The sequence below is a fragment of the Pygoscelis adeliae genome, unplaced genomic scaffold (genome assembly GCF_000699105.1).
Source record: "Pygoscelis adeliae isolate BGI_AS28 unplaced genomic scaffold, ASM69910v1 Scaffold14, whole genome shotgun sequence".
In the NCBI taxonomy this organism is placed as follows: Eukaryota; Metazoa; Chordata; class Aves; order Sphenisciformes; family Spheniscidae; genus Pygoscelis; species Pygoscelis adeliae.
Window position 1 is genome coordinate 4,631,764 of NW_008825109.1, and position 27,447 is coordinate 4,659,210.

The 27,447-nt window shown below is 36.2% G+C and overlaps 1 protein-coding gene across 1 annotated transcript in view; it reads right to left on the reverse strand.

The window, feature by feature from the left end:
- Positions 1 to 27,447, reverse strand: part of PAN3 (PAN3 poly(A) specific ribonuclease subunit) — a 78,019-nt gene that overhangs the window by 16,389 nt on the left and 34,183 nt on the right. The window contains exons 7-15 of the mRNA XM_009327749.1: positions 21,796 to 21,946; positions 13,397 to 13,644; positions 12,718 to 12,822; positions 12,017 to 12,074; positions 10,717 to 10,878; positions 10,440 to 10,556; positions 10,245 to 10,346; positions 1,165 to 1,330; positions 629 to 716 (exon numbers count right to left, since the gene is read on the reverse strand). Of these exons, the coding sequence (XP_009326024.1) occupies positions 629 to 716; positions 1,165 to 1,330; positions 10,245 to 10,346; positions 10,440 to 10,556; positions 10,717 to 10,878; positions 12,017 to 12,074; positions 12,718 to 12,822; positions 13,397 to 13,644; positions 21,796 to 21,946 (1,197 nt within the window). The remainder of the gene's footprint in view (positions 1 to 628; positions 717 to 1,164; positions 1,331 to 10,244; positions 10,347 to 10,439; positions 10,557 to 10,716; positions 10,879 to 12,016; positions 12,075 to 12,717; positions 12,823 to 13,396; positions 13,645 to 21,795; positions 21,947 to 27,447) is intronic.

Here is a 27,447-nt window from a genome sequence, read left to right on the forward strand (position 1 = left end):
AGGTGACTGTGGAACAGTTTTTGTTAAGTCTAAAGGGATTCTTCTTAATTCAGGAATTATGCAGAGTCCACACTTCAGAGAACGCCAGCAGAGCACGGAAAAACTAGGAGCCTAAAATAGAGATACACTAGAACCTTTTAGGAGTGAGGAGAAGGCCTAAGTGCAGTTATTTAAAAGATCTCTTACTCCTCTGTGAACAGGTATTCAACACTTAGTTATTTTTGTTAAAATAACAAAACAGAAAGCAGAGCAAAAACTGTTACTGAACCATTATTTTTTGATCTCTAACACTAAATGTAAGATTTTTCTTCTCCTCCTTTAGAGATTCATATTTCCAACCATTTCTGACTTAAGTTTGTTAAATACTAATAGTTCAGCCTGCTCGGTGAATTTGCTGAAATTTTAGAAGCAAAAGATAGCAAAATGAGCATTCACATTTCTAAATTACAAGCAAATTTGAATAATGCATGGCAGAACCAAGATCAAATCAGGAATGAAAAAATGCAGTTATTTATAGATATACTAGACTACAGTTTAATTAAAATATTTGTCTTCCAAAAGGAATCACACTGGTTTTCAGTACTCCCCGTGCCAAGTCACCAACCTAACTATGGCACTATTGTCTTACCTGAAACTGAGCCATTAATGCCAGTGGATTATTTTGACTGTTGTCAAATGTCAAAACGTCAAAGATTCCAACACAATTAACTCGTAACCTTTAGGAACAAGAAGGGAAAAGGAAGAAGTGTCATTAAATTTTGTTGGTTACTCCATTTTTCTTCTAGCATTCATTGAATGCTTTGATATGACAAAAAAAAGTCATCAGTACTCAGCAAATTACTATGAAGCAGAAAATACTAATTTTACTATTTGCTAAAACACAACAGGTAATTTACTTGTAAACTGAAAACTAACAAATTTCCAAATTGTCAGTAGTGGATCTGAACAGTACTTTGAGGATAATGCGTAAGTCTTCCCAAAATATGTTTAAAAAGAACTTTAAAAAAATTTACAAGTTTTAGCATGTATTCATTTTTAGTCTCATGCCAGTTAAAAGTAACAGAACTTTCTAGTTAGACTTTGTTACTTCAGTAACAGGTGCACGGTCAGCAGCTACCATGAACAGAGATCACAGTACACAGTGAGAATGAACGCTTTCATTACCTTGTTTTGCCTGTTACTAGAATCTTTGTTGGATCCATAACTCGGCATGCCAGTCCTGCTGTATGAATGGTCCGTAATGCAGAGCTGAGCTGCACAATATATGCCCATATCAAAGACTCTGGAAGCAATCCAGCATGCTGCCGCGGTAGAGGCCCATCATGCTGACCTAGAAGCAAAACATTGTAAGCATCAACAAAAGGCTACTACATAAAATTAAAGTTGGCACATTTTGAATTATACAATTAATTCACATATTCATTTCATTCAACTCTCAACAGTCCTCAAAAGACTTATCTATTGTGCTTTAATGGTTGGGGTTGGGTTTTTTTTGGTTGGTTTGGGTTTTTTTTGGAAGGACACCACATTTTAAAATGCTGACAATTTATTAGGCATTATTATTTTCACTCTTATGTTCAGGAAAACTATGCTGATTTTTAAAGTTTAGGATGAATAATCACTACAAAAAGAGCACTGGTAGGAAATTGCTGAAAGTGGCTGGTACATCAAAATAAGCAGGTACTTCAGAAGTAAAAATGCTGGTATTCTGAAACAACAAGCATATACCACAATAGCTGCAACGGATCCCATTTTACCTCCTTTATAGTAGGAAGACTTAAAAATTAAACATTATCTATCATCTGATAAGACAAAGTAACAAGCTAGTTTCAAATTACATGGACAAATCAGACTGGAAGATTTGGCGGCTAAACATCACTGAACACAACTTCATGTATGCTCTGCTATGACCCAACTCTCTGACAAGTCGTCACTGCATGACCCCTGTTCAATGGGCCATATGAAAGCAATGCATCACTCCCCTTCTAAATGGATTTGTAGTCCTCCTTTCAAAAGTAAAACTAATTCTTTGCAAACACCCCCCCAAATTCTACATTGCAAACTGTTTGAGTAATACTGAGCCAGAGATGAAAAAATAAAGATATAGGTAACAAATGTTATCTTTAGTAAGATGTGTGTAATACAAAGAAGTTGCTACTGTTTGCGTGGCACAAAGCTGAAGTAAGAGAAGAAAATATATCCAGAGTCAGACAGTGCATCTCAATTTTACAAAACATGATAGGCATTTCATGAGGTTGCCTCAGTAGTGATTTTGCTAATTTTGAGACAAGTAATATCAACAGTATTCAGGAAAATCATGTAAGCATCTGATTCAATTGTAAACTGACTGCATTCCTCTCCTCTAAACATTTGTTTCTTGGGTTTTCATTTGGGTTTTTTTTCCCCTCTCCCTACAGGAGCATATGAATATCTGTGCACATGCTCAAAATAATTGTGTGTGTGCTTGCATGTGTACACACAAACACTTGTATGTGAGAGTTAAAAAATGAAACAGATTACTGAAAACCTTTTACTTAGAAATTTTACTGATTTTGGGGTGATGGGCTGGGAATGTTCCCAGCTTTCATTTCTGAGCTTTTGTTTGTTTGTTTTTAAACATTAGTTCATTTTTCAGGTTTACAGTGCTTTGGTTTAGATTATAAAGATCAAGACACTGACGCTTTTAAACAGCAATAAGCCTGAATATAATGAGATATTCTTTGTTTTTTCTGGCCTCCTGATGAATCATTATGCAAATCACTTCCCACAAACCAGCATACCAGAAGTCTCATGTAGCAAACTTTTTTCCCCTCGTGATTCTCTCTTCTTCAACATGACAAAAATTATGCTGATATAAAACAACTGAGGAGATATAACCTCCTTTATTAGTCGAGGCTCTTTTTCTAGTTACTACTTGCTATAGAATACACTTTATATTTGGTAAACAGCAACGTTGTGTGATATGTTTAACAGGAATACGTAACTCTGTCTTACAGTGTCTATACATCTGTATGAAATAAATATTTCCAGAACAGAAATGTTGCTATAATATCCCAAGGAGAGAGAAAAGCCAAAACTTGGGGGTTATTTTTCTGCATGCAACTTAAGTACAACAGCACTTGCCCTTTGATTTCCAGATAAAGGCAGTGTAACCAAGAGAATATTCAAACACCAAAAAGCTGAAAGATCAGAGTTCAACACAGCTTCTCACCATCTATCAGAAAATCAACAACATTATTTTACTACTGGAAAGACTCGCTTGAGGCTACAGCTGAATCTAGGCTGTTGCTTTCAGACTGGTTGGCTGCACCCCACGTTCCCATACACTAAAGGTACAAGCTAAAACAGTGGAAGAATCAGTTTTGAAATGCCCTCTTACATATCTATCTGTTCAAAACAAGTAAGATTAAAAGCAGTTCAGTTTGCTGCAAAGCTGACCACAAAGTATGTCCCATGAAGGCCCATCAGGCCTGCCACAGATGGCACTTGAGCAGGGACCCAAGGAGACGAGACCCAAAAGCTCACTCTTCAGGCAAAACACCAAAAGCTTTGGAAAGCTTTCCAAAAAGTACTGAACACAGTGGAAAAAGTCTAACAAGAATATAAGAAAACATTACAAAAGTGACCAGAATTACTTTACGCCAAGAAGTGGTATTTTAGAGGCTTCATGGTTGATTTGAAAAAGGCTTCCCACCACAGGCTGAATCCACAGCCACAACATGCAAAATTTCAGATTATGTTCTTCCCACCTACTGCAGGGCAGACTCTCCCACTACTTTCAGCTCTCTGAGATGCAGAACAGATACTAATGGAGAAGATTAAAAATTAAAGAACTGCCATTCCAAAAACACAGGCTATCCATTCTTTTTCCTTGCTGCATTAAAATAAACTCATTGTCAGCATTATTTATTTATAAGTTCTGTGGTATGATGTTCTCCACTGAGCAAGAAACCTCCCCTTTGCACTGGTGTGTGTGTATACTTCTTTTTTGTTTGTTAAAAAAAGCATTCAAATGAAATTCAGTTCCCCAGACCAAGGATAAAGCCCGGGATAGTCCGGGGGTGGGAAGGAAGAGCTGGGACCACCAGCAGTAGGACCTGTTTTACATCATCAGGAACACTGTCAGAAAGCATGCTAACAAACAGCAATTCTCATCAGACAGTTATGAGAAAAAAGTCAGAAGCCAAATGAAAGATTTAGCTGCTCACTAAATTGAACCTTTTAGGCCTGTAAATCAGTCTTTCACATTGAGAACTGTGAATTGTTGTGCTAGCTTTGGCTGGGATAGAGTTACTTTTCTTCACAGTAGCTAGTAGGGGGCCATGTTTTGGATTTGTGCTGGAAACGGTGTTGGTAATACAGGGATGTTTTAGTTACTGCTGAGCAGTGCTTACACAGAGTCAAGGCCTTCTCTGCTCCTCACACCACCCCACCAGCGAGTAGGCTGGGGGTGCACAAGAAGCTGGGAGGGGACACAGCCGGGACAGCTGACCCCAACTGACCAAAGGGATATCCCACACCATATGACGTCATGCTCAGCATATAAAGCTGGGGGAAGAAGAAGGAAGGGGGGGGGAGGCATTTGGAGTTATGGCATTTTGTCTTCCCAGTACCCGTTACACACGATGGAGCCCTGCTTTCCTGGAGATGGCTGAACACCTGCCTGCCGATGGGAAGCAGTGAATGAATTCCTTGTTTTGCTTTGCTTGTGTGTGCAGCTTTTGCTTTACCTATTAAACTGTCTTTATCTCAGCCCATGAGTTTTCTCACTTTTACCCTTCCGATTCTGTCCCCCATCCAAGTGGGGGGGGGCTGTAAGCGAGTGGCTGTGTGGTGCTTAGTTGCCAGCTGGGGTTAAACCACGACAATTGTTCACTGTTTGCCTAGTGTTCCTGAGTTAAAGCACTGAAAGTAAGATAAATGCAGTAGCCTTCATTTCTCCCCCTTCTCCAGGGAAACCTGGGCTTCGGTTTTACATTTCCTAGTTTTCAATATACAGAACTGTTCTGAACTACTACTGCAGCACTACATTTTGTAAAAAAAAATCTGAAGATATTGAAAACTTGAATTTACTTTGAAAAAGTTGCAGCTTTTGGCAAAGGTATTTTAGGATAATTATTAGTCACATATTTTGTCCTCAGCAACATCACGCTGACTTTCAATATTCATATATATATTCTTTCTCCTCATCACAGTCTAAGTACACAACTTATTCCTTTTTCAATGGAAGAGGTATTTTATGAAAAAACATTCAGCACGTGGGGATGCAAAAACTGTGAAGTCAGCAGTGGAGTCCATTTTTGTGCATTACATACTACTACGAATGTGTCCAAAGGAAAACAAGGTCCAGAAAACTTGCCTATCTTCATTAGAAAGTATTTGTTTGCTAAAAGCAGAATCTGTGGTGCTGAAAACTACTGTTAACAGCATGTACACCAACGTTTAATTACTCAGAGTGTTTTTAATAAACAGACCAAAGGACGTATCAAAGGCATGCTTATCTCTGCCAACCACAAAAACTCATCAGGACAAAGAAAAAACCTTACTGGCAGCAGTGGATAGTTATTGTTAATTTTCCAGGATTTTCTAGATGATAGTTTTAAAATATGTACGTTCCGAATGTGGTTTACCATTTAATTATCGGACTGTTAAGAACAACATTTCAGTACTTTTGGGTTAACTTGCTAATTTAAAGAGAACATCATTTCTGCAGAGATAAATGCACTAACATGTACTATAATCTGAAGTTGAGAAAAATCAGAAAGGTGGAAGAAAACCAACAAGTTCCAGAACGACAGATTTAATGTTTAGACACTTTTGATAGAAATAAAAGTATATTGAGGAAATATGAGGAATGAGAATCAAACAAAAAGGAACTTTTCAAATCAATGTACTCCTAGTAATAATTAACTGAAAAGTCAGACTCCTGATTTTAAAACTTGTGACAATTTAGTAAAATATGACAGAACATCGGATTATCACACTGTACCACCTGAAGAAAGAGGATATTTCATTGCATAAAGAACACAAGCAATAAATTCTATAGAATTCAGAAGCAACAAAGACATTAGTTTACAGTATAAAAATAAACATAAGTTGCTATTTTTTTTTCCACACCAAATCCCTTCCAAAGTAGTTCTGTAACAGGGTTTGTAAATAACATGGCAAAAAGAAAAAGCCTGAGACTGACCACACTGACACCAGTGACATGCAAGACAGCTACGTAAACCATAATCCTCATCTTTTAACTGTCAAAGTCTCATGTTGCCAACTGGAGTGTTCAACATAAATAAGGTTGCATACCTGAAATAAAATTCTCTGAGTTCACTGATCAGGTTCACAGTGTTGTGCCTCCTAAAACCTTTAAAAGCAATTGTACTAATCTGGGCCTCATGCTGCAGAGTACCCAACTTCCATCCATTCCCCTGCTTCTCTTGGGAGTCTCCTCTAGGCAGGCAGACGGCCAAGAATCTCTGTGAGGGGATGGAGAAAGGATCCGTGAAGGCAGGCAATTCTGAGAAATCAAGTTATAGGTATGCAATCTTATTTTTCTCTCTTAAATTGCTCCTTCTACAGAGGACCAGACTAGAAAGCAGCAGTTACCATAAAAGAAAGGCCAAAGCAAAGATGTGCAGAAAGATTTGGCAAAATTGGGGAATTTCAGGTGACTTTTTTTCTAATTTATTTAATAAAAAGACTGGAGCAGGTAATGAGAAGTGCCACAGGCAGGAGAGCGTTATCTTCCTTACATACCCCTGTAAGTTCTGCCACAACAGTTCATTTTAATTAATACTTTGGTTTGGCTGAACAGAAATTGATGTCTTATTTCCAGTTTCAAAGACCATCCCTGCCTATAGAAGGAAATTGTAGTAGGTCAAATAAATGGTCCAGATAGCCCACTAACCTGTTTCAGAGACACGTATACTAAAATCAGAACAGTAGCTTGCAACAGATACCTGAGCGTATAAACATAAACAAATAGAATATTCTACTAGCCTCCAATGATTTTCAGTTCAGAGAACTCCTGAGCTAGTGTCTTTGCAGTTAACAGTCCTCAAGTATTTCTCCTCCACGAGTAAGCCCGCTTTCCCCTTGGGCCCAGGCAAATGTCCACAATAATCTGTGACAAAGTTCCATGGCTTAATTATCTTACACAGGTTCTGAATTTGCTACCTGGCTAGTTTCATTTGTCAGTTCCTAGTTCTAGGCTGGAAGAAATAGCAAACTATTGTTGCTTATTCATTTTTTCTTTATCCCTGATGATTTTTCAGACATCTACCATATTCCAGTCATTTTTAACCCCATCATATTCCTGTCCATCCTTAAGAGCATGAAAAGTACTATTCCACTATGCTGCTCATACAGAAGCTGTTCCATGCCTTTGATCATCCCTGTCACCTCTTCTCAACTTCTTTGCTGTTCTTCTACACCCTTCAAAATGTGTAAGGAGGATGACAACTACAAATACAGGTCTATGATGCACCCACATCTTGAATACAATGCCTTCCATTTCACTGTTTAATCTTTTCTTAATAATCTGCAACAATCCATTTCCTATTTACTGCTATTCAGCAAGAGGACAATATTTTCCTTAATCTACTTAACCGTAACCCCAGATCTATTATTGAGTGGTAACAGCCATGACAGAGGCCATCATTTTATGTTTAGAGTTATGTTTTCCCTCGATCACATCGGTTTACATTACATCACCTGCTGGATTATTGCCAAGAGTCCCAGTCTTGTAAGATCCTTCTGCAATCCATCACAATTGGCCTTTGTTTTTAACAATCAGAATAATTTGGTATTAACAGCAAACTTTGACAGACCATCATTCATCTTCAGTGCAAATAAGTGAATGTGTTAAGAAATACAACTCCCAGCATGTATTCTTGTGAGACCCCATCAGTGATCTCCCTTCACTATGAAAATCAATTGTTCACTCTTACTCTGTTTCTTATCTTCTAACCAGTTATTAACCTAACTGAGGACTTTCTCTTTTATCTCATGGTCACGTAGTTTCTTTTAGAGACTCTGATAGACTTCATTGAAAACCCAAGATCTTATCTACTGGATTTTCCTTCAAAGAACCTTGATAGATCGATGAGACATGACTGCCCTTTATAGGAGCAAAACTGAACTCTTTTCCAGTGTGACAAAAGAATGTGTCCCCAAGAATTTTATTATAACTTCTATTATTTTATCTAGAACAGACATCATTCTTCTATAACACTCTAGAGAGGTATAAAAACATAAACAGGACTGATTTACATGGAAATTGAAAACCATGAGTGGGAGACACTCAGAAGTCTAGTCCTGCACATAACAGTCATTAACCTGGCAGTAGGTGTTCCAGGTTTATCCTATCAAATTAGTTTCACATCATGCTCACTGAATTTGTAATTGCATTCTTTGACTTGCCACAGGATATGACAAGTCAAACTAGGGTTTCCTCTGTCTGAGATATTACCACCAAAACCAATGGTGGAACTCAAGTTCCAACCTCACTTATACCAGTCAGCTCAGTGCAAAGCCAGCGGGAATTATTCAGTATATAAGGGATCTACAAGCCTTTGAATGTATTCACATGCTACCAATCCATTATACTCTGATCTACCAGATAGCCAAATAAAGTTTTCCATGTCAACCTCTGAAACAGATTGAATTCACAGCTAAAGGCCCTAATTTCAAAAGGCACATGAAAGAAGAAACCTTAGCTTCTGCTTCTCTTTATACACTGGCAGCCTAAAGACATTTAGGGAACATCTACTCTAATAAAATAAACATGGCCAGGTCATAGTCCTCTGGTCATCCCTACTGCTGGATCTAATTTCAGGGTTGGTCCTGCATCAAGCAAGGAGTTGGGCCAAATGAGCTCTGAGGGTACGTTCCTACCCTAAGTCTTTCTGTGACCCCATTCAGCTGTGAGAATCTCTCTTTCTCAGCATGACACTGGGCTCTACTAATAGCTGTGGCCTGTTGTGTTCCAGACAACACGTGACTGCATGGGTCACAAATTGGTCCTAATAGGCAGTATGACTGGCAGCATACTGTTTTGGAGGGGAAGAGGCTTTAGCTATATGGAGCTATATGGATATGAGCTCTGCTGGGCAACTTGCTGAGCCACAGACCATGCTGTGACAGATTTTATTTATGAATGTAGATGTAGCTTTAGTGACACCTTTGAAGCCATAGTATAAATCTGAAAAAAGTCTATGATGTGAAGTTTGTGTCTGAAAAGATGTTACAGGGATTTTTCAATCCATTTTGTCTTAACTAGTACTTCATATTTCAAAACATCAAATAAAACATTGTCTAATTAGTCCTTGTAATACCTTAAAAAAATTTATAAGTGGAGGGCACCTGAACAGCAAGCATCAAATTGACATAGCGTATGTCTTTTACGACTTTGGAAACATCTCCAATAAGTGTCAGGTGTCACTGGGTGACAGACCTGCAATTAGGACCCCAGAGTTCTTGGCTCCCAATCCCGTTCAAACTTATTTCCCTGTCAAAGAATTGTAATTCCCTTACAAACTGACGTCAGTTTTGCAAATTAGTCATAAGCCAAATGTGACCAGAAAAGTAAATTGTTCTTTGTTAGACTTTTACCTTAACTTTTAACTCTAGTTATACTTTTCTGTTATTTAAAAAAAATATATATATTCAGAAATTTGACAAATAGAAAGTGAAGAAGAATTCTCTGTCTAATTAGTCCTTGTAATACTTTATGAGGGGAAAAAAAAAATTTATAAGTGGAGGGCACCTGAACAGCAAGCATCAAATTGACATAGCGTATGTCTTTTACGACTTTGGAAACATCTCCAATAAGTGTCAGGTGTCACTGGGTGACAGACCTGCAATTAGGACCCCAGAGTTCTTGGCTCCCAATCCCGTTCAAACTTATTTCCCTGTCAAAGAATTGTAATTCCCTTACAAACTGACGTCAGTTTTGCAAATTAGTCATAAGCCAAATGTGACCAGAAAAGTAAATTGTTCTTTGTTAGACTTTTACCTTAACTTTTAACTCTAGTTATACTTTTCTGTTATTTAAAAAAAATATATATATATTCAGAAATTTGACAAATAGAAAGTGAAGAAGAATTCTCTGATCCCAATCAGCTTATGATATGACAGAACTGATTAGCTAAAAAATTAAGTTGGAAGACTATTTCTGACCAGCTATTTACTGCTTAAGTATTAGAAACAGTTTACAGAAGTATTGTATGATAATGTATTTTCCTTACCCCATTTTCGTTTTGTGAAATAGGCATCAGCACCAGGGTCATTGAAGTGTCTGCTCATCATAGTCTCTCCTCCAGCATGAAAATCATATGCAAACACAAGAGCTTAAATATAAAAACAGGTGACAATTACTAACTCAAGCATATTTAGAAAAAAGTCTCAACACATCAGTTGGGAAAAAATACTCAATAACTTACAATGTTCTCCAAACGCTTTAGTGGTAAACACTTCACGCAAGGTTACTATATTTGAGTGCTGAATTTTTTTCCACATGTCAACCAATACCATGCACTTTGTGTTAACAAGACGAAAACCTAGAAAAGAACAAAAACCATGTTTTAAAGTGTAATGTTTTGAGGGAGAATTTTTTACTTCAACATTTCTTCTGAAACTACTGAAAAGCAACCAGACAGTAAAATATGACTAGCATGCTTAGGAATGATAGTCCTATTGAGACAACTCAATTTTTCTCACCATGTATCCTCCGAAGGCAATATGGCAGGTCATCTTTACTATTTACAGCTTTATAGCATGATGTAATGTACCCAAAGTTGCTTGTTTTCTGTATCCGATTGGGTGGTGGCAGTGGTTCCAAAGGAAAGAGACTGTGGTAGCTGTCCACTTCCGCAGGAACTGCTAAAATCAGTTTATACACAGAAACATATTAGGTGCCAGTTGACTTTGAGAAAGTTATTACAGTAGCAGAGAAGATTAAAATGAGTGTCATTAATACGTAAATTCTTTGTACCATCTTTTAGGTGCATGTAAAGTTAAAATTCACTATTTTTGCTTTAATACTAATATATAGGTTCCTAGAAGAGATTCCACAGAGCTAAAATAACTGCCTTCAGAAAGAGTTACACCAAGTAAAATCAACAGAATAGATGCCCACAGTTCCACCTGCCGTTTTCTCATTTGCCTTAAATATTCACCCTTCTGAATGACCTTTCTTTGGTGGTTTTTTTTCCTGCACAGATTCATAAATAAGCACCAATTTCCATACAGACTTCATACCACTAAGAACCCCTTTTTCATCACAAAAAACCAAATCTGAATCTTGCACATTTTAACTTACTGGTTTAGAAAACAGACAGAGGTGCTGAAGGTTTACAAATCAGATTAAGAGATTAGTCTTGCAAGAAGAGATACACTTGTACTTTATCTGGATTAGTAAACTAAACTGCATTTTTTTACTGTATCATTATCATATTAAACACACATTTGAGAAGTAAGGATACTGCAACCAAAAAAAGTGATCTGTTTAAATCAAGTTGAACACAGTCAATTGTAAATTCTCCAAAAGCCAAATTACAATGAATAGTATATGCTTCTCTTGCCTGACAACTAGTACGAAGCCTTCTCTGATATACCAGGCAATTCACTTAAAACAAACTAATTTTCTAGTTTATATACAGCCTTTGAAAATATATGCATCCTTTAAAGGAATACCTAACATGTACAAAGAAATACAATACTGTTCTTCACAAGGCTTTATTGCCTTAATGATTTTTCCTTTCTCAGCAATTTTAAGTATTCCCAACCATTAAGGAGTTTCAAAACAGAAGAAAATTACAGAAGAATAGAAGCAAGAAACAAATTTCATATTTCTGAAATACTTTGTATCCAGTTATCCACAGCCCAGGTTGATGATTAAAGGCTTCATGAAAAATTAAAAACAGGCAGTGTTTTCTGCAAGATGTTGTTAATATTGTTGAATACACATGGTTGCAGACCAATATGATCACAGTTTAGTTTATAGGAAACACTTACTTACCAGGAATATCGGCCTGATCAATCTGGGCCATAGTTATTAAGTGTCTGTTGATCAGTTCCTGAAGAACAAATTAAGTTTTGAACATTATAATTCAGCTCATCATTTTTGATAAGTTAACAGTACACTGCCTTTGAAGTACCAGCTACTTGTACTAAAATAGGGAGATGATGCAAGCGTCCGGGGTGGGGTGGGGAAGAAGACCACTAGCTTGACGATGTTAGTGACAAAATCTATAAATTCTTGAAGGAAGGAGCTGCAGAAGACATATTAGCCAGAGCTAGCATCGACAGAGGCACCTACTACAGTAAAACTGAAATAAGTAACAGTCACAGCCAGCCCTCAGAGAAGGGCTCATCAACTAACACCTGCATATACTTTCATTTCAGTGAAAGACTTTAAAACTGCATAGGATTACAGCTTAAAGGAATGCTACATAAATGAACTCATGCACACCAAAACAATACACAAGAATACTTAGCTGAATAGTAAATCATGGTATGCACATTAGATTGCAGTCACATATGTTGTAACCCGCCCCCACCCTCTGTTGTACTCCATTTATTACAGGACTTGATTTTTTAAATTCTCCACAGGGAAAATTGACTGCACAGATTTTGCGTGGCTATTTCTCTTCTACTATTAGCGATTTTCTAGTTTTTGCCAAGATATGCAATTTTCTTTTAAATTCTGTATCATCTTACCTGTCTGAGCTCATCTGCCATGAAGAACGAAGGTGCATTTGCTTTTGGCTGCATGTAAGCAACATGAGGTGCAGCTGGATGGTAAATATGGTAGTTTGGAAATACCTGAAAACAAAACATTTTAAGAAGCAGTTTAAAACCCTTGAGGATAAGGAAAACGAAGTTTGGTCACCCTTTTAGTTTGAACTACCGAACTACAAAGTCTTCATGCACAGTACGTGACATGTTACAAATATATTGTCGGATACATTAGAATTTCCTTATGTGATATTCACTACTAATGATTTCAAGGGTGTGTGTGTATGTTTGTACGTAGTTATTTTAATATTTTTAACTGCCTTTTCCCCTCCACTGTAAGAGTTATTAAACCTATCAGAAAAAAAAACCAATCTGAATTTTTGATGTTTTCTCATTATATATGTATCCACTGAGATATACCTAAAATGCTTTCTTTCTATTGCTGTATAAAAAAGCCAAAACTCTACACAGAGGTAAGTGAAAATAAATAAAAAGTTCTCTGGTCCTTAAATTTCAGTGATTTTGGAGAACAATTACAACAATTAAAAGGCCAAATCTGCATACAGAATAAGGGTTTCAGAGTGTTAGGAATAATCTCTGTAGTATCAACCAGTTCAGCATTTGGAAACTCCATACACTTCTGTATCAAAAGCGAACATACCATTCCTGTGAGAGGTGCTGGAGTTGTATCAGTGTAGAAGTACGTTGTTCCACCCACTGTTTCCTTCTGGATCACCTGGCCAGTAGATGGAGGCTGAGAGACAGCATTAGCAACAGAAGCAGAGGCACTAGTAGGCACCATATAGTTTGCTGGGTTAGGAGTATGACTTCTTCTTCGAGGAGCTGGAGATGTATGAGGAGTTATTTTGGGGGAATGAAGAGGGGAAGATCCTGCTGACAGTGACATTCCTTAAAGAAACACAAGAAGATTCTTGATCAAATCTTTGTCATAAAAAAAAAAATTAGCCATATGAAAAAACCAGCCTTCACTACCAATAATATTCTGAGCAGGTGAGGTGCTTAAGGATTGCTACATCTATATGAAGAGTTAAGAGGTAAAACATTAAAAGCAGGACTGAACAGATACAATTTCCCAAAAATCTTTGCTTAGTTCAGAGAGAAAGGGCTTGGGAACTTACGATCTACACAGAGAACTGGAATGAAAGATGTAGAAGTAGTACAAACGGGGAGACGAATCAAATTAACACTGTGTCTAGAAGAAAGTTTATTAAACTGCAAAAAGATAAAATATTAATGACTACATGATAAGTGAACGTTTACGTAAGTTACATGAGCAGTCAATGGAATTTGCCAAGCTGTAACTCACTTCACCTGATTACGTGTGTACCTTTTGCTAGAACCAACTCCAGGGCTATGAATGAGTATTAGAGTTAGATCTCCAGCAACTACAGCACACAAATAAGCAATACACAATATGCTACTTTTAATAATTTCAGGGGAGAAATTATCTATTTTCCTATAATTATTATATTCAAAAATCATCTTCCAGAAGATCTATTTGATATGCAAAGATAGGTAACTTCTCAGTATATGAAGTCTGTTAGGCATTCATGCTGAGATTTTCAAACTTATTTAAAATTATTTTATTGACTGGTGTTCACCCTCAACATTAGACAGGCAACTCAACTGAAACTTGACAATCTCAGCTTCTAAACAAAGTGCATCAGTGGGGAAAAACAAGGGCAACTTTTTTTTGCACACACACTTTTTAGTTACCAAAAACTAGTAAGTTACCAAAACTAGTCTAGTTACTTCAAGAGTCATATGCAGAATACCCTTCAGAAACTTCTGGTATCACTAGTAGAAGATGCTAGATATCTAGGTATTCAGATTAATACAAAGGAGAGCATCTATGAAACTTACTGTTGCTCAGTTCAGATTGGATGTACTTTCTCTTCTTTAACGGAATTATATTACTCATACTAAATTCTTTTTTTGAAAGGATGTAAGATACACAACTTTTATATTTAACGCTCTATGGACAGCTGAGAATTCTTCTCTAATTAAGAATTCAGTTAGTTGGTACTCCGATATTTGCTTAAATTACTTCCATTTATAAGCTCTGGTAACCAGAAGTAATTTAAGCAAATATCCAAGTAATAAAAACAACAGCAACATTTTTTTGCATACACACTTTTTAGTTAACAAAAGCTAGTTTAGTTACTTCAGTCAAGAGTTATTGTATGCAGAGTTCTCAATATGCATCATCAGTAATGTGTAGGAGTGTTTTTACACTCATGCCTTGTCTCTACAGTAGTCGCATCCCTCCTACATTTACTTTTTTCTTTTTTTAAACAAACCACAAAAGCAAATAAAAATTTTAGTATTAACAGTTTAATCAGTAGTTGGTGAAAAATTATTTTGAAGCTATATTATCCTAATGATATTAACAGAATATTTTTAACCTTTCATTCAGGCTCCAATCATTTTCCTTTTTACATCTTAAAAACTATGGGTATTAATTCAGCACCATTATTTCTTTTTTTCTTGAAAAGTGCATAGTCCAACAAAATAAACAACATTTTTTTAATGTAAACCATAAGAAAATCTCACACTTTTCTCTTTAGTTGGGTTTCTTCAGTCATTTATTCTTCTTATAAAATATGAAAATATAGAATATAAGAATACAAAAATTATAAAAATATAAAGTTTAGACTTTTCTGGGCCAGAACTTTTCTTTATATTAATATATGTACATGTGTGTACACACACCTTATAGATAAGCAACATTGTAGAATAATTGCTTGCTGATTGGTGTATTAATTTAAGAAAATGTGAATTGTAATAGGCACTTCTGAATGTTTAGTTTTTAAAGTACTTCTGAATAGTAACATAAGTAGTCTCCTAAAAATCTGTTTACAAATCAACTGTATGACTGTAAAATGTTATGCATTGTGATAGCACTGGTTTATGCTACAAAAGAAAGTAAGTTTCCATTAAGGTAAAAGTTGGCTTGAGTGACTAACTCTTAAATATTTCAATAGCTACTGTACAGATGGTTACATTTTTAACAAAAGACTAAAACATGAATGCATTCTTAATCCACTGTGGGAAAAGAGCAATTTCAAAGGAAACAATATATTACTATTACAATTTGAAGGATGGCTAATTAAAATGGCCATAAAACTGAAGAAGCTCTACAGTTTGTGTCTATCATGTTCAAGGAATTCTCTTCATTTAGGGAAAGTTATTGACATGTCTTTTTCAATCTATTCCAATAAAACATAGTATTAACTGAAGTCCTTGCAAGCATGTAATCTCTACCCAGATAGAAATAACTGGCTTCAAGAAACTTTTTTTTCAATAAAACTTTCAACTGTAGGAAGCAGGAAAAAAAACCAGCAGCCTTCATATATACTAATGAAAAATTAACTGAAGACTTCTCTATTTTAAAATAAAAACTGTACGTACAAGACACAGTATACTGTAAATCTTATCTTAGAAATGAAAGTAATGACTTGCAACCTTGCTGAAATTATATTGCGACCTTCTACTGAAAGTTTCTCAGGAAAAAAAAAATCTATTACTAGCTGTTCTTACCAATACAATTTCAAACAGTTTCCATTGTAAGATTTACGTTTTTTAAAAATTATTCCTGCCAAAGAATAGTTACAAATATAAATCCTTAATATCTTTGCTTGGGTATTAACGCAAGACTGAAAGAAAAGGAAGACAGTCAGAGTTACACAAATCCTTTCAAACGCACTTCCAGCCTCAGTTAGGTCTGATTTTGGAAGGACATTGAGAGTTCAATGAAAATCATCTGGTGGGCAGAACATACAGACTTCTCATTTGACAATATACACAAGTAAGTTCAAGATATGAAAGAAGCTTGACTACAGTTTGGTTTTATACTGCTAGAACGATATACTACAAGTTATGAGAAATTTGCTGCTAGTGCTGCTGTGGGTACCGACAGGCTGAGGCAGCAAATATTCAAAGTGATAGATTCTTCTGAGACACCTATATTAAATTCTGCAGAGTCTAAATAAATAAGTATTAATTATTAGAAGTCCACTATCACATTAAAAACCCTCCTTTTAATACAGTGAAACTGATGCATAGCTAAGTACTTACGGAAGCAAATAATTGGGTGCACAAACTCAAGCAGGTCACACCAACTTCATTAGTATCTCCGTCAGTTAAAACCTTACTAATATTAATATTTAATTGTAACAAAATAGAATTAGAAGAAAATAAAGGAAAATGGCTGTAGTAAAAGGTGAACATATACTCCTACTGACTCATACTGAAGGGAAAAGATGGTACTGAACATATGATGGTAACAACGTGGTGAATACGGAACCACTTCTCACAGAATTAGACATGCTGTTTTCAATAGCACAATTTATATAAACACTTATTCACTTAAGAACCTAAGAAAAAATGGGGTTTGAATAATCTGATTACAATTTATATATATATATATCTAATATATATATCTCATACCAGTGATCCTGACAAAAAAAACCAAACAAACAACGTTTTTAAGCTTTTCCTATGAGACAGTTTAGTGTTCCCCTATATTAAAATGCCAACAGGAGTACTAAGACAAATACCAAAAAGCTTGCTTCAAATTGTCCTTCCTGAGACTTATCTATTAGTAAAGGTGGCTCTCCATTCCTCGCCTCGGTGAATCTTAATACCCTTCATGAAGAAGTCAAATACTATCTTGAAAGGTAAACTGCAGGGAGAAAGGGCTTCTTCCACTTTACAATTCTTTACATCTAAAACCAGTGTCACGGTATACAGCTGTCATGGTATCATACCAGCATGGAAATGGTTGCAGGATTTGAAGGTCTTTTCACAACATTCACAGTTACTGTACAGGCTACCTACACCTACCTGGAGCTCCTGCTGCTATTCTCATTTTAGGCAAAGAGGTCATATTTACATATCCCTCTTTATTGCTATATTTTCACTTCTTGCATTGTTTTTTTATTTTTGAAGTTTCATTGTGACTGAGGAAGTGGTAGACTTTGAAATTAATTTGAGACAGTGCTCAAAGACATTTTATGAGATTAACGCTGCTAATAAAGCTTTGTAGCATGCAATGTATTTGCATTAAAAGCTAGGTTGTATTTTGAATCTGAGAATTCATACAGCTAAACAGGAACAAAGAAAGGGCATCAAGCATAGGCTGTCATTAAGGACTCAGTGTCTACAGTTTTTTAGATTCAATGGAAGTTTACAACTTAATGAAGTAGGATTTCATTAAGCTCATGTGTATACAAATCAGCTGGCCTACAACATAAATACTTTTTTAAAAACAGAGGAATCCAGTAAGTGTTCTATACATACCTTCTTACCTTTGCCTACAAATTTACTCATCTACAACCATATACCTATGCCTCTAAGGCTCGTAACACATTCAGAGGTCAAAAATTAAGCATTTACCATTTTATCACTATAATGTTTTGTACTTTAGAGATACTCTAGACTACTAGGTACATTTTGAGGAATGGTTAAACGAAGTAATAAAACCAGACTATTTCAATAACCTTTCAAGCAACATCCTTAAATTCACTATGTATTTCTTTTTATTATAAGCTCTCTATCAGGTCATTACCATTATGGCTATATATTTCCAAGTTAATTAAATCTGCTTAATCCCCTGAACAACTTTAGAGTCATAAGTTCTTCCTCCTCAGTTTTATCTGGGATAAAACTAGTTTTACAATCTCTTTGCCTTCTTCCTCTCTTGTATTATTCTGGCATGACTGTGGAGCTTTCTCAGCAGAACGGCTGCACCGTACTTGATACAGGAGGTCAGAACAAGCTCTCGGTGCCTTAAGCCACTCAAACCACCTCAGCTGAAAGTGTTCCATTTCCAGCTGAGGTCATGAGCTCTGAGAACTACACTCTCATAGCCTGTCATGAATGGAGATGTGTCAACTAGATACAAACACGTCACCTTCATGCTCCTGGCTCCTAATCCTGCAGGTTCAGGCTAGCAGCAGAAATGGGATCTCTTACATTCTGCATAAGATCAGAGCCTGTCTTGGACTCAATATAGAAGCAACAACAATGTGCTGTCACTTCCATTGATGACAAAGGCATCCCTCTTTAGCTATAACCTAGCTTAAGCAAACCCAAGCCAGACAAAGATTTTCTCTGCTGGGGGCTATACATCTGTCCTCTCTCAAGTTTAACACAGCAATGATGTCTTATCACTTCAATGACGTTCATGAATTTCTTTCATATGCTTTGTTGCATATTTTAACAGCGCTATTACTCTGAAACCGCTACACAGAACTGGATAAGCTAAGCTTGTTAGCAAAAGTACTATTTGAAGATTGTCAGCAACTCACTAAATTTCCCACACAAATGATAAACAGGATGTGTTTGCTAGCAAGGGAATGGGAGGAGCATTATCCAGGGGAGCTTAAGGGAAGAAGGTTTGGAGAGGGTGAAGGAGATCTGTTCAAAGCTCTTCAACAGGACAATTTTCTCCAGCCATTTGTGTAAGTCGCACTTTATCTCACAATGTTTTTGTATTCTATTACAGGCTACCGAGATGAAAACTGACTCTGTGTTGAGATTATGCTAGAAAGCACTTGCCTAAGTAAATACATGTAAAAGTAGGAGTAACCTTCTTCCATGCTATGCCCTAATGGATGTGTCAGGTGTGGATACAAGAAGTTATCTATTGAAGTATGTTAGGTTTCAGTTGTCATTTTTTCCAGTATTTCTGCAGTACTGTTGATAAGACAGGCAGAACAAATATTTTCCAGGGACAATCAATTTTGTGAACAGTTATCTATGAAATACTAGATGTCCAAAGTGGTTTTGATTTACACCTACCTTTAGGGAAATCTCAGAAATTAGAGATGTGAAATAACTTATTATTTTCCATCCTCGAGAGGGAAATCAAAGGATTGTTCTCATAATTTCCTACTTTGTTATTGGTGAACTAAACTATGGAACTTTTAACAAGTTATTCCTACAACGTTTCCTTATTTCTTATGAAATACTGATTTCCTCCAGTACCCTGTAAGCTACTATAAGCAATCTTAATCTTGTGCAAATGCTTAAATCTTACACGTTTCCTGAAAGTTATTCTACTGGAGAATATACACCATTTAACTGGAAGAAGACTTATCTTTATTTAAAGGAAAATTCTGATCAACTCTTTATACAGGTTTCATTTGAATTTGTTTTCACTTATTGAAAGCTAACAGAACCCAACAAATAATTAATTACAATTTCATAACACATTCAAATCTTTTTTTACGCTGTTACCCAGTATGACCTAAACGGTGAAGTTTATCCACACATAAATACTGCTTTCTTATTTAGGAGCCTAATCTTTTAGAAAGAGCACCTCCTAACTCACTCTGCGGTAACAGAAGTTTTTGTGGATGTATACTATTGACAGCTAAACCATTTAAATAAATGTCTGAGTGTTATTTACATGGGACATTTAGGTTCAGAGAATTCTGCACTCAGTGTAGAGAAAGAAGCATCTAGAGAAATTAAGAGCACCCAAGCCAGATCCCTACTCTGAACTATATGCTCTTTTTAATTATATAGGAAGAGCGCGGAAACAAGCCAACTTTGCCTGAAGTTAGCTCTTGTGAATACTGCCCCATCCCTCTCATCCATAAACGATAGTATTTGAACCTAGATAGTTTTCAGCATTGGCATCTATATTTCTAGGAGCTCAAATTGTTGTACAAACTTCTTTCATCAACAGTGTTACTTATTCTTTCAAGTATTACTTACAGATAGTAAAGAAATTGGACTGTGAGGGATCCCTCTGAGATCCCACTGGATACTTTCCAAAAGTAGATCATTTTACTGTATTCTATTTACTCCTTCATACACCCCTCAATCCCAGTGACAAGGCTGAGATGCATATAAACACAACAGTTTTCCAACAGACGGTACAGTACAACACAGTATGAAACAGACACAGTACTGCAACATGTTCATTTGGTCAGCAGAAGCATCAATCACTTTCCTAGCCTGTTCCGATAGTTATAACATGAGACCTAAGTGCTGGCTTCTTTCACACTGACACTGAGATTTATCCCCTGGCATCAGGAAAGACTGAAGTTCAAGTTTAATAGATGGTAATTGCCAATACTGGCTTAAAAAACCAAACATTTACAATATTTGCCCCTCTGCCTTTTGGCAGCCACCTAATGCTTCTTGTCTGTCGCAAGAGATTGCCAAAGGTTTAAGTACGTACAGAAACTTGCTAAAGGATCTGCGATGTGTAATATCCACATCTGCTGATCGTTATATCTTAAAACTATTTTGTTTTATTTAAAAAAAAATATTAGAATGAAGCTAACTTAAGATCGTTAGTCCAAGAGACACATGAAGAGCTTGAACTTTAAGTATAAAAAAAAAATCTTGTCACTCAGAATTGTATGACTGCATGGAACACATTTCAGTAAGAGTTTTAAACGTGGGAAATAATCATAAATCAGTCTTAAAAGTGAGATTACATGACAGATACAATAACAATTAACACTACTTTCCAAGGCAAATTATTTTAGAATAAAAGTTTATCTTCTACTTTTTGTTTTTCATTGAGATTTTTAAGTCCTCATATACACTCATTAACATTGAAAATAATTATTTCCAGATTGTATACTCTAGAAAAAGAGCAGATCAATGTGTGGTAATCAGAGCGCATATTCACTGTAGACTGCAGTGCATTTCTAGACTAGAGGTAGTTTAAATCATCTTCAGGTACCGCTCTGGCAAGGACCTCATAGAGCACAGTATGTCATAACTCAGCACCCCTTTTCCCCAAAAAGGGCGGAGTAAGTTAGGCTGAGTTAATTTCAGTGCTGCTGTGGCTGAACAGATTTCACAGCCTGCAGTGTGATTTCCATACTACTGGAAGATAAATCCCAAGTTCCTGCACTTCTATATGCTTGAAGACTGTCTTAAAATTAAGAGTTAAAATAAGAGGTGGCTACATTTATACCCAATAAACCTGATCGCTATCTATACAGGGTTATGTTTGACATAACCGTAAGTTAAAAGGAGCAACTGTACTGCACATCATTACTCTCAACTTACCTGGTGCTAGCCCAGCAGTAGCAGGATTTCCCATGGAGGGGTGAGAGAACAAGGCTTGAGAGAAGGCAGACATACTTGACTGGGATACATTACTCAGCCTGGAGGTTGATCCTCCTTTAGGAATAAACTCACTTGCAGAAGGATTTGGTGTCTGTTTAAAAACAAATGTAAATTAAGTGTTTATTTTACATGTGAAGAGATGGTCAGTGCCTATTAGGTAGAATATACTTTCTAGGCAAGACTACGGAGTGCAGGTGATATTTTTAAGTTACATACACCTTGCTGACAAGAACAACAGATACTGGAAGCTGGTCTGCATGAAGAAATTTAATGTTTTTCTAGCATATGTCTGAAGTAGCATTAGCAAGCTTTCCATATGAACAGCTGATGTATGAGTTCATACAAACACTTTGCAAAAGGCTTTCCATAAGCATTACATTATAAAGTTGGAGAACAGACTTGACACTGAGAAAGCGTCGCCACTGCTGCACAGACTGTTCCTATGTGACTTCAGAGATTTCATCTCAAACTAAGAAGCAGTTTCAAATTAAAGCAATGATTCCTACTAAAGAAGTCATCCCTGCTTCTATTTCAAATAGGCCTATATGTTCCTTTTTTGTGAAGTTAACTTCTGTTTTAATTACCTATTCCATTTACACAGCACCTTTAATAATGAGGTTTAATTTGATACCACAGAAACAAATAGCAGCAGAGTGACCATCAAACATTCAGTACCTATTAGTATATAAAACATATCACACAATCAACTTTTAATTTCTATTAAAATCTGTGCAGAGGATTTTGTAGTTTAGGGGTGGGGTTTTTTGTTTTGGGGTAGGGAGGGTTACAAAAAGAAAATCCTAATTAGAGCTCAAAAGGCAAAAAGCTTATTATCGGACAGCCAATTACAAAAGACATTAGTGGAAGAAAAAAGAAAAAGAAATAAAACCAATTATTACATGAACACACTGAAAAGCTTGAAGATTATTAACTGTCAAAGTTAAGTTTATTAAGTAATCTTCAGAGTACCTCTCAAAAGTGTCTAAACAGAAGAAGTAAAATGAGAAGATAGTAACAACTCCCAATAGACAAAAGATACCATTAAGATAAACCATAATTTTTTTTTAAAGCAAATTATATTGGATCACTTTGGTTTTAAAATGACCAAAGGTATCAACTGTTAGTTAAATTACCAATATTGATTTTTACCAATATGAATAAAGTGGCACCAGAGAAGTTAAGTTAGTGCTAAATTAGAAGTGTGATTACAAAACACTAATTTAGACAGTGAAGAAAAGTATTTGAAAAGTATTCTTTTTTGTGTTAATTTGTTTTTAATATCTTTATTTGAATACTTCAGCCAAATATGATAGTATTAATGTGTTTCAAACCACTGGAAAAGAAAGAGGATTCTAAAGGTTGTAAAATTAAAGAGGATACCCAGGTTTAAAAGCAAATAGTAAGAATATTCCACCTTTAATCACACGGTAAATTTTAACCACTAACCACCTTACGATGTCACATATTGGTCATGTGCATGTGTCTGAATATTCAAAGAACAGCTATAACCAAAGATGTAGACTGGTGAAGTAAAACACTTAGATTTACATGGTAAAAAGTTCATAAGAATCTTAAAACTCTTCAATCACACTTAGTTAAGGAAAACTTGCTAAGGTATACACTAATGCAGCAAAACAAATGGTAAGTTGCATTACACAGATGGAAAACAAATAACCGATACACTTAAACTCAAAAGGCAATATTCTGGACTTATCTGAATTTTAGGTACAGGAATAACTAAGAGAATGGTGTTCCTCTAGACAAAATCTGGCATGCAACAACTCAGCCAAATCTGCACTGAGACTAGAGAAAATGACAGAGGTGGTAAAGAGCCAAGCAGAATTTGTCCAAGTAGCAATACAGCTGAAAAGTCATCATCAACCAAACAAGAGCAAGGGACAGAACTTGTAGCATCTTGCTAAAAACACAACATTTCAAAGAACTACATTAGATCTAAGTTTTCATACTGCTAAAAGTAGCCATGACGCATGCACAGCTCTACCACGCCTAAATACTGTGTCAACTGGGCAACAAGGGCAGGACATGGCAAAAAAAATTGAAGCATGCAAGTGGAGAGAAAGACACCTCCTGGAAGATAACCTCAGCCTTTCCTAGAGCAACTGAGAGAGTTCCCAAAATCCCATCCATACCATTCTGGCTAAGCTCTTACCACTTTCACCAACTGATTCAACCAATGCCTACAGAACAGGGCTGCTTTTTATTTCTAAATGCATTCTGCAAGTTTTCATAGGCCAGTTTTGGTCTCTAAAAGTTACTTAAATATCCACCATCATTTTAAAATGAAGCTGCTTGAGAGCTCCACTTTAACTGGTGGGTGTTTTAGTTTATCCAAGTGGAAGAGCCAAACCCAGGAATCTGCGAGAGCAGTTTGGGTTTATGCTGCAGAATTACCAACATCAGTGCATCAAGCCTGATGGAAATTCAGTTCTCATTCCATCTTTTGGTGTCACAATTCAGGATCAGAATCAAAGCCCGGTAAGATTAAGTTGTTTCTATATAACTTCGATGAAAGCATTTTATATGAGTAAACAGCTTTGATTTGCACAGCTAGACCCTTTACTATAAAAGCCTGCTTTACTTCTCTGTGATGTTACAAACATGAAGTTGTAATCCAAGACTTTCTCTATTTGTAAAAAAAAAATGATTTAAATTTTGGTTCCAGTTTTAAAAGACCTTTCCACATTCAAGCTGTTTTCTAAATACAGAAAAATACCTGAGCCCCAGAGCCACCAGCCAGAATAAACTAATCATAAACTAGTACAACAAAATTTAATAATTTGTGGTCAAAACTAATTAATACTTTGTCAGAAAACTTGAAGCTTAAGCCCCAGGCCATGTTTTGTTACATCTATGTGAAGCTGCAGTTCTTAAAACATTTCCAGAAGCATACAAGTTTTCAGATTAAATCAAACACTAATTTTTCTGCATACACTTTGCTTCCAACAAAATAATAAAAAACATATCCCAAACACTTTCATAATATGTAGACTAGAATAAGTGACTAGACTACACTAAGTGAGGGAACGAAACATCACTATTAGTTCTTTAATATTTAATCTTTTCATTATTTTTCAAACTTTGTAGACAACCTATTCTGCACCAATGAGCATGCAAATATGCCAAAATTAGGAAGTCACATTCTTAATGGCCAATGATACAACAAATTATGTTCCTGGTCTGGAAAAATATCCTACTTTCACTCTGGTGACTCATAACACAAAGTGTAAATTCCAGTGCTAGTTCTACATTTGGATCAATGGTAAGCTTGAAAATCTGTCTAAAAGGAGACTATGCTTTAAAATCCTACAGGCATTTTTACAGTTTTTCTGTTAGAATCTTACCAAACTTCTCAAAATGAAGTTGAGTAAAAAAATGTTTAATTTTGATAAGAATGAAAATCATCTGTACCTGATTAGTGAAAAACTTTCTTCATTCTGTATTATGTTTAAATTTCCTACAAGCACAGCTTTAAAACAAATTTCACTTAATTAGTCATTAATTCCTCATCTCAGAGTAAAGTAACTTATTCATGCCAGACCAGGCTTAAAATTTTAAATCTAAGTAAATCAGAATTGGGAAAAAAAAAGTAGAGAAAACAGGTACTGAAGACTTTTATTAAACCTTGGGAGTAATTAAAAGAATGGAGATGCAAGAAATACTTAGAGGACATGTAATGAATTATGCAATACTGTGATGTTAAAAACAAAAGCAGCAAACGCACTTTCTAAAGCCCAAACAAGAAACACAAAGCCAGCTAGCACTGTCTGCACTATGCAACAAACTAAAGACTGTATTTTCAGTTTCAACTCCAAATGTCCTATAAAAAGGCACATACAAAATCATTTCAAAACATTAATGTTTTCAACAAACAGCATTAAACAGAAACAAGTACAGCTTTGTCAGCTATATTAGATTTTCCCAGAAACCCACCTAAAGTAACTTCCAGCTCATACATTTACTAAAATTACCACCATTCCTCTTTCCTCTCAACCTGGCCAGTTTAAGTCTCATCCCCCTTCTTCCAGCATATTTGTAAAAATACTGTCAAACTAAAGCAGGGAAGCAACTTTCCTAGGCATTATTTGAATTAATACCTGTATCATGCATTCTTACCAGAATGATTCCATGTAGAAATTTCACCAAAATACCCTATTTTCAGATTTTTTTTATGTCTGTACTCTCTCAAAGAGAGAAGAGCCTCTTTTTGGTCAGCTTTGCAAAGAAACTTCCAAAGACAGACCACAAAACTGAGCCCATCCAGCTCCACATACAAAAACAATTTCTATACTTCTGTACATAAGAGAATGCAAAATGTTATAAAATACATACAAATACAGTCCAAATAAAGGCTGAATTTAGTCATGATGCAATTAGTAAGGATGGAACCACAAAAGTAGTAAAAAAAGGGGGGAGGACTATAAAACAACTCATTTGTGTCACCATTCAGCACAGAGTTTATCTGTCTGCTGGCTTTTATGCTTGTAAAGATATAAAAGGAAATACAACTAAAATATAGTGTGGAGGGGAAGAAACAAATATTTTGTGGGTACCACCGAAAAACAATTCAAGGCTCCTTAAAGGAAGGTGCAGATGAAAGTAAAGAGCAAGCCAAGGATCTCAGCTGAAGACCATCGCTGGGAGGACCGCACAGCAGCATGCAGCATTACTGTATGTTGAGGAGTTGCACATATCAACAGATTTCCATAGTCCAGAAGTAAGATGAAAATTCCCGTTTCATCAACTATCGATTTCAATACATATGCTTTTTTCTCTCTACGCTCCTCTGTGATAAACTCCTAAGGCCCCACTGCTGCATTCATTCATAAATGAATCCTCAAAGCGCCATGGAGTACAGAAGTATGCTGTAAAACAGGGATGTAAAAGTTATGGAGCCTTTGGAAGGTCATGCAGGGATCCCACAGGAGTACTGGAACCACCCTTCTCTCTCTTATTTCCAGTTCAGCATCTCACAACACAACACAGAGCTGTACAGCAGCAGCAAAGCCACCACTTGTGTTTCAGTGGCTGTAACGCTACTCCATTAGATCAGTCCTGGTCCCACATTCTACCAAAGCCAGCTACCTTAAACAAAAAGTAGGCTGATTTCATTTTATTTCGGAAGAATGTGCTAATGTACTTACCACGCTAAAAACTGGATACAAGCCTTTTTGTTCTCTTTTTGTGTTCTCCTTCACCTCCAAATTCATGCTGATCTGTTCTGACAGCCCAAATTGCATAATCCTGTAATGGTTACAGAAAACCACCACTAAACTATGCCCATGTTATAAGCAGGGCAGTCCTCTACCAGTCTTTTTTTGGCATAGTTTTCAGAATATCTCTTAGGAATCCAAAAACATGCAAAAGTGTTGCTTGGTTTTTATGTGTGTTGTTTTTGAGGGTTTGTTTGTTGTTGTTTTATAATGGACAGATGTGTCATACAAGGAGCTTCCCTTTATGGAGAGAGCATCGCCGCAGTCCCTCTGTTTCCAGGAAGACTCCTTGTTAACTATGACATCAGGGAAGGACACATTCTGGGATGTCAGAGCAGCCCAGCAGACACTGGAGGTCACC